At 41.3% G+C, this 11,057-nt stretch overlaps 1 protein-coding gene across 1 annotated transcript; it reads right to left on the bottom strand.

Moving 5' to 3' along the window:
• Positions 1-4,672: 4,672 nt before the first annotated feature.
• LOC111330020 (bcl-2-related ovarian killer protein homolog B) lies at positions 4,673-11,027 on the bottom strand. The gene is made up of 2 exons (XM_022934801.2): positions 9,825-11,027; positions 4,673-5,520 (listed from the first exon to the last, which is right to left on the bottom strand). The coding sequence occupies exons 1-2, from the start codon at positions 10,380-10,382 to the stop codon at positions 5,422-5,424; spliced, it is 657 nt and encodes a 218-aa protein (XP_022790536.1). The 5' UTR covers positions 10,383-11,027; the 3' UTR covers positions 4,673-5,421.
• Between the last annotated feature and the right edge of the window lie 30 nt (positions 11,028-11,057).

The raw sequence follows: 11,057 nt of genomic DNA, 5'->3' as shown, positions 1-11,057 counted from the left end.
AAATTAAAACAGAACACAAAACAAAACCTCTTTTTATAAGTTGTATTCATGTATTGTTGATTCTTAAATTGCATTGCTCTTCTATAACTGCTTAAATTTTTGCCGTCACAAATTGATCTGCTATGGTCATCTTGGTGAGGCCACCAGGGACTGGTGTTGTTACAATACAAAACAGAAGATGGCCTGTGTCACCTTAAAGGAGGAGCTATTTTTGATGTGGTCAGGAAAATCAACAGCTAATCATTATCATGGTTATTTGTTAGTGCTATCTATTTTTGAAGTTTTCGTGAAGGATTGATAAACATGTTACGTCACAACTACTCCGTCTTTCAAGGTTTGTCATGCTCTTGTATGGTTTGGTTGAATAACCATGTTGCTTTTCAGACTGAAACCAGTAGGCTAGGGAGAAAAGTTGTACATTTGTTGTGAAGCCAGTGGAAACGGTAGAGTTCATAGCTGGCTCTGAAAGTTTCTTACTCAGTTTAAAGTTATACCTTTAGTTTTTTTCTGGTGTTTTTCATTGTTGTTTGTAGTTACTTGCATCATTGTATCTCAGTTGCATGAATTGTTGTTTGGTTCAACAACGTTGTTTTTCAGAGGCAGAGAAAATGTACACACCAACAGTAAGCTTGTTGTTGAAAGTGATTCTTTCATAGCAGAATTTTATTTAATCTTGAAAAGAATGTTATTGTGTCCTCTGGTTTGCCATGTCTTTGTTCTGTTGATTGTAGAACTCTCTTTTGATATCAGCATCATTTCCTGTTTTACTATTAGACCTTTTTGACAGTCATTCAACTATCTTTTTCTTGTTTGAGTTGTTAGCTGTTTTCCCAAACGTTGTGTTTTCTTGAGTGAATAGTGTTATTTTCCAGACCTGCTCAAGCATTGGCAAAGAGTATTCCTCTCCAAGCTGAGTAAGCTGTTGCTGTTTTTGTCAATCTCAGTTATATTCTTATTGCAATTTACCACTACTGGCGAGTGGTGGGCTGTGCATGCCTTCGTATACAGTCTTACTTAATTGGTTTTGGTTGCCCTTCCATGTTGGTACATTGTGAATTGCTAGAGTAATTGTTACCAAAATGTTAACTTTGCCGTCCACTGAATGCTTGATAGTAGTTATAAGGCTGTTATTCCTGATTTTGCTTCACTTTAACATCGTGCGATGTGCTGTTTGATCAGTTACTTAAATCGATTTGTAGTTTGAATTTGACATCTTGAACTCCATAAAGTTTGGTTCAGTTGTTGCATAAATCTTGCATTCACTGAGTAAATGGTGTTGGCAAGAGCATATTCTCTCCAACAGTAAGCTTTGAAAGGTTGATGACGTGCCCAACAACTCTTGCTATGGGAAGGAATCAAAGGATCTGGTTTGACGTAACACTGCGTTGTACAATTAAATTCAGTTGGTGTTACCGCCTTTATTTTGCTAATTGCTATATTTTTGCGATGATTGTTTAGTCATTTTGAATGATGTTTTTTACTATAGAAACTTCAAATTTTTTGCAGTTATGTTCATTTGTAACGTATAGTTATTAAGGATGCCATTTTAATTGTATAAGCTTTACCTTTCTGTAGCACTGGTTCATTTTTAAATTACGCACACACGAGTTGACTAATATTGCTATTTTGCAGAATGAGCTCGAGCTCTTCGACGCCTTGAGTAAGCTTTGAGCGATAGTTTATATTTATGATTATCTTTTACCGATAAAATTCATCCGATGTTTCTCGTCTTACTGATATCTTATTTCGTCGCCCCTGTTTCTACATTTAGCTTTATGATGGTGCATTTTTTTGTGGTTTCATCCATGATTCTCATTACTAAAATGTTTACAGTTTCCCAGCCTGCTCTGCAGGCGTAATTTGGGCGAGCCGGGTGCTCAGTATTTTTTTTTAGCGAAAAATGGCTGCCATCTTTGATTTTAATGGCAGCGAAAGGCTGGGGAGAGAAAGGAATTTGTACCAAAGGGGCGAGTGACGGTCAAAAATAAAGTGGGGCCGGGGTGGGTCCCTCCCCCGCCCCTAACCCCCACCGTCCACTTAGACTCTAACATTGCGTTCGTATAAATGATCACGAGCTTATAACGTTTACTTGCCCTGATAAGAAGCCTGCACTGCAGGCTAAAAGTTTCCCTTGAAGTTTTCCTCATGTACTTCAGTAGTATACCAAGACTACTACGGCATTCCCGCTATACTACTTACTTCTATTAACCTGTGTGAGTTATTACGTCAATTAACTTACAGAAAATTCTCTATCTGGCAAGATTTCATGCTCATTTTGTATCTTGTATTCTTATCAAGAAAAAGGTGTTGAGTCAACGTGTGTTGTGTGGTTTTGGATTTTTGGCTCTATGATTTGCCATTCTTGCAGCATTTGACTGATCTGTTTTACTCATTATTGTGAATGAATAGTGTTCTTTTACAGACTAATTTAGCATCGGCAAGAGCCTGCTTCTTCAACAGTAAGCCTCTAGATAACGTTTTGTTTATCTCTTGATTTATAAATTATACTCCATTTACTTAACGGCAGGAATTGATATTTAATTGGTATTTGTTGGAGAAAGGAACAAGATTGTCTTCTATTGTTACCAATATCGCCAAACAAATAAACGATTGGTGTAAAAGCGAGGGTAGAGTCACTGTTCTCAGGGGGGAAAAACCATTCGGCAAATCAGTGGGACTAGCAAGGAGCACGTTTCGGACAGCAGTAAGGTACTGGATCGTTAGGAGAGAAGAATCATTTTGAGGAACAAGTTTCTCATTTTTATGTCTTCGTGATTTGTTTCTTAAAAGTTGATAGTTTACACTGTTTACAGAGTTAGCAGGAAAAGGGTCCAGTGCTATGGGCTTTGCTGCGTCTGCAGTCCATCCTGGTCAGAGGTGCGCTTAAGTATTTCGTAGTGGTTGACTAGAAACGTTTAATCTCGTTTGATATTTTTGGCGTTTCTGGGTCTATTTCTTCGTTTTATTTCTCTATGTTAACGTTTTTACTTTTGTTGCGCTTTCGATTTTAAATGTGGTTAGTATTGTCATTTCCTATTTGAGCCTGTTACGTTCAGGTAGTAACACGAAGTGCTATAGTAACCTACACTTTTGTAGCGGAGGAGTGGAAAACAAGGGTGACTGGGTCGGGTCGCGTAATGAACCCGACCCGACCCGAGCCATTGCGTCGTTTGCAACTTCGCTCCGGTTTGCCAGCTGAACGTTTGAAAAAAAAAAAACTGATAACTTTTTACAACTAAATTCTGGATAATAAAATGAACAAATGTTTTGAAGCGCGGCAGTCCTCTCGGCAAGCATCGTTATTTTTTAAACTAAGTAAATCCCTAGTCTTCGTCTCGACGTAGGTTAGCAGTGATTGATAGTTGATGAGAAGTAGGGTACAGTCAATATCATGCTTCATATAAATAGAGATGCGTTATTGACCAGGCGTGAGGTCAAGATGGCTGGATATCTGCAAAAAACGCGAGAGAGAAAAAAAAAAGAACAATGCCAATATCCAGCTATCTTGACCGAACGAGCTTGGTCAATAAAGGATTTATTGTACAGCAAAAAATGTTCGATATCATTAGAATCGAGAATAACTTGTCTATTTCGAGAGCCGGAAAAGAAATCGAACTGTGTATCATTTTGTAGCGCCGCTCAGTGTTTTCTTTGTCCCCTCTTTTGCGACTCCGTCGCCGTCTTTGTCCCAAAAAAGGCGAACATTGTAAGTCTCCGCGCAATCTTTTTCTCACACGGGATTGCTCGCTTTGATCCCGAGCAAGAAAAAAAACAGTCGTTGAAGCGGACGAAAAAAGTCCGTGACTATTATACAAAGGCGGCGATGAGGTTGCAAAAAGCGGCAGAAGACAGACCAAACAAAAACATTAACGACACTTGTGGGTATACAGTGCCACACACGTGACTTTCTTTTGAACAAATCTTTCTTGGTTCTCCTTGAAACGAAATCTTTTTCTACATAATAAATCCTTTATTGATCAAGCTGGTTTGGTTAAGATAGCTGTGTATTTGCCTCGTTCACCTTTTACGTTTTTATGGACTTGGTCTCGGTCCGAAAAAACTTAGCCAATATCCAGCCATCTTGACCTCACGCTTAGTAAATAACCCAGATATATAACAGCTATTTGATTCTCTGTGAACCGTTTGACAATGCGCACATTGTTTGTGTTTTGTGGAACGTAAACCTTTCGCGGTGCAAGGTGTCAGCGTTACTTAGGTTGTTTATACTGTGGTTTTTGGGTTGTTGTATGGGGCAAATAATAAAATGTGTGCAACTCTTCTTTTATTCCTGTTTATTTTTGTGTCGTGTATTTTTCCCTTGTTACACTTTGTGAAGATTAGCGCACGTTGGTAGAATACGCACACAGAACGACTCAAAATCGTCGTCTTAAGGTGAAGTGGGGCTTTCTTGCGGGGCCTTCTTAGAATACGAAGCGCGAGCGGGAAAAATGGAAGTGTGCTCGAAGAGAGCTTGGGAAGAGCCAGAGGGGGTTGGCATTAGGAATCGTCGTTCCCTGCATACGGTTGATGTTGGGTTTGAGCAAGACTGATACCGTCGAAAGATTCTTGCAACTGAATCCTATCCGAAAGGTAACAATCACGTCGTTATCGATCCAGTATGGGTGAGTTCTCGATGAGACAAACAAATGCCTTTGTGCTTCTAACATAAATATGTAAGAAACTGACATTATTAAAAAAGCTCGTTCGCAAATAAAGCTGGTCAAAGTACCGTACAGTGTCAAGAAATGCTGTGTTTTGACAAAGCTATAAAACAGACTTAAAATGACTTCTAATATGAGAAGTCGTCATTTACACAGCTTAACAAACTTAAATTTAGTTATCGAAATGCCATTGGTTACGGTGCCTAGGTGCCCATCATGGGAGCTCTTTCAAGACTAAATTGAGCGGTTTGCGCCAGAGAAAGAAAAAAAAGAATTTAAACCACTGAAGCGAGAAGATACGTTGAACGGTAAACCATCGAAACGAAGCCTCCCTTTAAGACGGAAGAATCTCTAGTTAGTGGTAAAAGGCTATATACATATTTTTAAAAACTTCATCAGGCGTGGATGAGAATGAGGTGGAATAAGTTTGTGTGAGTCAGTTCTGCCTGTGATTGGCAGAGGAATCTCAGGACGGGAAATAAGCGCCTACATGTAAATGGAGATATGAGACAGCTTGCATTCTCTTCACATAACCACGTTAACTGTTATTAAAATTCCATGTGTGACTCCCCTGATGACCTCAAGAGTTGATTGATATCAGCGAACTTATACAAGTGACATTTCTCTTTAAAAATTCGCTCTCCATGCATTTTACGGTAGACTTTAAAATTGATACTTGTACTCAAACTGAGCAACATTTTTCGGTGCTCCTATCCGTACTGCATTCGCGTCATGAACCACTTGAAGAGGCTATTTCAAACTAAGACTGCTCTTTTCTTGGTTGACTTCCTGAGAGCCATTTACTTAACGAGCCCATTACTGACTGTTCCTCTTCCTTGAAATGTGCCACTATGCCTTTCTGTTGATTTGAGCGAAGATAAACTGAGTAAGAGTAAGTAGGCAAGCTAACTGTATGTACTTAGTAAAATCACATGCACAAGATTTGACGCGGAGAGGGGGTGGAACAGCGAAGGGAGGGGAGAAGGGACGCCGAGTGAGCATAATTTGAAAGCAGGTGCTTTTTGCTTTTTGCTTTTTACAAAGCGGGAAACAAAAAACGCCCACAAAAAGAGGTTTAATCCCGGTTTAACCACGGTTTAACCCCGGTCATGTAACGCTACGTCGCATCGTCAATTTGTGGCGCAATAAATGTAGAAGTAAGAACTTCGGCCGATGCTCGTGCACTGGTACACTGTTTCTAGTACGTGGCCTCTGCTTTGGTTTTGGTCTGACTCCCGGTCCTCCCCAAGCACCTCACGGCCGCCGCCGCCAATCAGCTCGTAACCTATGAGTGATGATCGCTCTCGTTCGTTTCTCAAAGAGCAAAAACTCGGACAGCCAACGTGTGGCCGTACCTCCCCCTCTGTTTCTCCTCAGGTGGCGGGTATGGCTACACACAGGATATAACCCGGAAGACCACAGGTAGCCCAAGTTCTGTCACAGGCCTCCTTCACAGTGGATTATTAAAAAGTTTGTACAGTGGTTTAGTTGGACTTTAATTCTTTGATTATTTCACACAGCTTTACATTTACGGAGCTCAAAAGCAAGTCCAACTAAACCACTACACAGGCAGCCTAAGCTCACTACTAGAAAAGCGGACGTGACTCTTAACGTGTTGCGCAACGTTTTATATTTATAAAGGTTTGTATGGGATGTTATCGGTTTGCCTTAAAAGAGAGAAAAAAATGTCTTGTATTGAAATAAATTGGGCTTACCTTATTGCTTTGTTGTTTTCTTTGTTGATTCCGAGCGTCTCAGGCCATTTTGAAGCGTTTTCGGCGAGTTAGCACTATGTTGGTGTTCAACTGCTAAAAGAAAGACAAGGCCGGAAACCTATTTTAGAAGTGTCCGTCGCCCGAAGCAAATAATTCCGCCAAAAAATTACCACCAGTCTCGATTCCTCCAGAAAATCAAAGCAGAGATGTTGCAGTTTCATTTCCATTCACTCGATTCCCAATTCCTCCCACAGATCTTTCACTAGCGATGCTTTTATCTCCAGTTCGATCGGCTTTCCAATTTCGAATTTGGCTGCTTGAAACATTTGCGGCCCGTTGGCCGATCGCACGGTATGTTGGGTAACAAAAATAAGCCCGGCGAGGGTAGCCAGCGACCTGCAGTCGACAAACAAACCAGTTTGCTCCCCTGGTCCCCTCGAGAGGTTTTGCCAAGACCGCATTGTTTTGATCGACCAATCAACATCGAATGGAAATGTGTGAGTTTTTCCATTCGATCTTGATTGGTCGATCAAAACAATGTGGTCTTGACAAAACCTCTCGAGGGGACCAGGGGAGCTAACTGGTTTGTTTGTCGACTGCAGGTCGCTGGCTACCCTCGCCGGGCTTATTTTTGTTACCCAACATACCGTGCGATCGGCCAACGGGCCGCAAATGTTTCAAGCAGCCAAATTTGAAATTGGAAAGCCGATCGATCTGGAGATAAAAGCATCGCTAGTGAAAGATCTGTGGGAAGAATTGGGAATCGAGTGAATGGAAATGAAACTGCAACATCTCTGCTCTGATTTTCTGGAGGAATCGAGACTGGTGGTAATTTTTTGGCGGAATTATTTGCTTCGGGCGACGGACACTTCTAAAATAGGTTTCCGGCCTTGTCTTTCTTTTAGCAGTTGAAAACCAACATAGTGCTAACTCGCCGAAAACGCTTCAAAATGGCCTGAGACGCTCGGAATCAACAAAGAAAACAACAAAGCAATAAGGTAAGCCCATTATATTTCAAAACAAGACATTTTTTTCTCTCTTTTAAGGCAAACCGATAACATCCCATACAAACCTTTATAAATATAAAACGTTGCGCAACACGTTAAGAGTCACTTCCGCTTTTCTAGTAGTGAGCTTTGGCTGCCTATGACCACTATACAAACTCTTTAAACAAGGACCCTGACTATAAAAGGGATAGCTCCTCCCCCGTCTTGTAACGCAATCTTTGCTTCCATGGCTAATCGAATATGGCTGACTAATGGAAGGTGAAGGGGGAAAAAGAGATTTGTACACGAAGACCGATATCCTTGTCTTGTTTCAATTGATTTCCACTTGAAAATGTTTTTATTGACGATTAAAAAGGGACGAATGGAGAAATACTGATCTTCATTTGCAAAACTCAAAAAATTAGGCTATCGCAATTTGAATTTCGCGCTCCTAACGGCTCCTCCTATCGCGAGATGGTCGTACTGGCCCTCTGACTCCCCTCCGTTTGCCTCAACTTCTTGAGCCGTCGATATCATTGACTAGAGGATCTCAGTAGTGTGACATGCTCAGAGAGAGTGGTTTTCATGTATGTATATGTACATTTGTGTAGATGTAAGTTAATGTGTGTACGTGTATGTGGCGACATAACTCATCTTCCACTTCGAATTGATCCATTTTACGGTTGCTACGGTCGCGCACTAACTAGTCTTTAGCTTTAAAATTGCATTTTATTTTGCCATGGCGGATTTTCCATCGAAAAAAAGCCAAAATAGCGGCGCGAGGTCTACGAGTCCGAGTCTACGAGTCCAGTTATACACTGGAGCTGGCGGTCGAGCCCGGAATGGAAGAGCGATTGGAAAGCGTGAAGACAAGAATTCAGTGGTTGAAGGAACACCTTCATTTAGCGAGTCGAACACCGATGGCAAATGTTATTTTGATGGAACGACTCTTAGACTTATTCGAATGGTCTGAACAAAGAGGTATGGTAAGTGAAAGTCACTCCTCTTTGTTTACATCTTGCTCGTTCGCTCAGGCTTCTCATCTCGCCAGCGACGCGGCCACCCAAACCGACATAAACGGGTCCAATTTTTTTATCGCACGTTTTGAGTTATGGGGAGAAAAAGCCTAAAAAAAGGAAAAAAAAAATAGAGCGAAGTTCGAGAATAGGTCCCTTTGAAAAACACATAGTTTTCTAAGTATTTTGACACGGCACTATGTAGGATATTTTTTGCTTGAACATTTTAGACGCGCGTTGCAACGAGAAGCCTATTTCACTAGCTACTTATGAAAAGGTCGAGGTTTTCAATAGTTCTTGAGGCCCGTTCAGGCAATATAGCCGATGATAGTTTGTTTTCCATCGGATTTCAGTCAACCAGACATGTTTCCAATCCGTGACCGAAATTATTTTATATGAGCACCCACGGGATTCGTATTTCAACACCACATATTCCGTTGGAGAAACTGCGCGCGATTCAAATAAAAATTCTATCCAACGTGATCTCTTGTTTAATTGCAGAGGAGTTCTTGTATAAGTGTCACATGAAATCCCGTAGACAAAACGTCGAAGAAACTAACCACTTTATTACAACAATACAAAACCGGTATGAGAAGAAGATTTTTGTGAAAGATAATAAAGGTCATAAAAGCTAGTCGTCACCGCTAGCCCTCTGACCGTTTGCCTTCCTTACAGAAATGACATCGCAAGCGGGTGTACATTCCGTGGAGCCAACTGAGTGGAGCCGATCATCTTTTCTTTGCCGTAAACGAAAATGGCAAAATTCGTAGAAGTTTGAGATATGCACTGGCTTCAAGTGACCTTTCGGTTACAATAGTTTTGCCGATATCGCACGGTCACGGACTGGTTGATGTCGACAGTTCGGTGTCAGGGGTGAAATGACTGACGGCTTGCCCAGGGCAAGTGTCCTTTTATAGTCAGGGTCCTTGTTTAATAATCCACTGTGAAAGAGCCTATGACAGAGCTTGGGGAACCTGTGGGAAGACTGGTACCGAAGTTGCGTGACGATACACGAGCGTTGGGTCGGCATCTAGCTTCTAGCCAAGCACCCAACCGAAACTAATTGCCACTCGGCGGCAAGCTCTCACAAACAAAATGAAGTGATTATGGGACTTTTGAGTATTTTAACGACACGCTGTTGATATGATCAGCTCAAAAGGGTAACTCTGTTGCATTTGAGAAAGCATGCCTTGCTATGAGAAACCCATTAACTAACATTTTTGCAAAGGATGAAAATCAAGAGTCAAATATCAAATTCCACAAAATGAGAACCAACATGATGCCGGTTCGGTATTTTCATTCGATATTCTTGATACACACACTTATGCAAATGATGATATGTTACTATAAGAAAGCAAACATCTCGTAAAGTAATCACACAACAGGTAACAACCACATACGAAGGCGAGTTAAAAAAAAAAACCAGGAGGAATAAATCAAGCTTACCCATCCTCCATTCTGTCTTATCCACGGACTTAACCGTCTGGCGGAGAAATGAGCCATCCACCTCGACAGACAACGAATGAATCTTGTATCTCCTGTCTGTGTTAAATCGTAGGCCAGAGCGCCGGCGAAAGCGTAAACAGCAATAATCCGAGCCCAAGTCACACCAGAAGCTACAATTTGTTCGGAGACGCGATTGAACATGTTACAAACGAGAATAGCAAGGTTAATCCGCCAATTTAGTTGATCCAAAACGTTGTTGTAGAGTTTTGGATAGCTTTTCTCAAGCAAAGCGCCCATTTCGTTCAATGTGTCGACGACATCCTCGGGACATGCGATCGTGGGCTCTCCGTCTTTTTTCCGACCCTTGGGGTTGTAGTAGCATAAATTTGAGCGCGTGAATCTGGCTTCGATGTATTTCTGACACAGAAAAGCGGCTTGTTCTGAAATAATAGTTTCCTCCGCCGACAGCGTTCGCTTTCTCTCCCTAATCTTGTTGGGTATTAGGTAATTCGCGACAGCAATCCACAAACGAGTCAAAAAATCCAAAATGACTTTCATCGCGACGGACGGATTCTAACGGTGCTTATTTACCACGCAACCCTATTGTGTGATCAAAACAGAGCGCGCGTTACTCAGTAAAGATCATCGGATTGAACATTTACGGCGGTCACTCAAAAATTAACATACAAATAACACCGACAGATTTGTTTAAATTTCACTTGTTTCATTTTGAAATTGTGAATTCACAGTAGAAAGTATGGTCAATGATGAGCTTATTCGGGGTTTGCCACGGGACTTGTTTCAGCAAAATAAGCAAAGATTAGCAGAGCTTAAAATGCGGTTGAGTTATAGTGATCAGTGAATTATGACAACACGTCAATGTCTCCAAAGCAACCTGTATGGCAGAGTGATATGAAATGGTTTTCTGATATTTTTTATCATGTCTAACAGGCGTAGACCGAATATCAGAAATAAAGCCCGTAAGCTGGCAACCATCTAGGCAAGGAATCCGAGGTCAGTTCGAAAAGAATCCAACCGAAAGTTGTCTACATCGGGGAGTCCGGCAATGGAAACGAGAAAAAATACGTACGCACAACAACCTTCGTTTCTGGTTCTCGCTCTCTCGTTCGTCTTACAAACCGAGAGCGTGAAACAGGTCAAATCATGAGATATTGCATTGCTTGTATCCCATCCAGAAGTTATTTCAAAGGTTAGAATATGACACGTCAGCTA

This window comes from Stylophora pistillata, chromosome 4 (assembly GCF_964205215.1).
Source record: "Stylophora pistillata chromosome 4, jaStyPist1.2, whole genome shotgun sequence".
In the NCBI taxonomy this organism is placed as follows: domain Eukaryota; kingdom Metazoa; phylum Cnidaria; class Anthozoa; order Scleractinia; family Pocilloporidae; genus Stylophora; species Stylophora pistillata.
This window is presented reverse-complemented; position numbering and strand designations above follow the sequence as displayed.

Bases quoted from the DNA above. Each gene is read 5' to 3' on its own strand.
- LOC111330020 (XM_022934801.2), bottom strand. From the start codon at position 10,382: ATGAAAGTCATTTTGGATTTTTTGACTCGTTTGTGGATTGCTGTCGCG. The intron at 5,521-9,824 runs GTAAGCTTGATT...TCAAATCAACAG, and splicing joins TAAGACAGAATGGAGGATGG to AAAGGCATAGTGGCACATTT.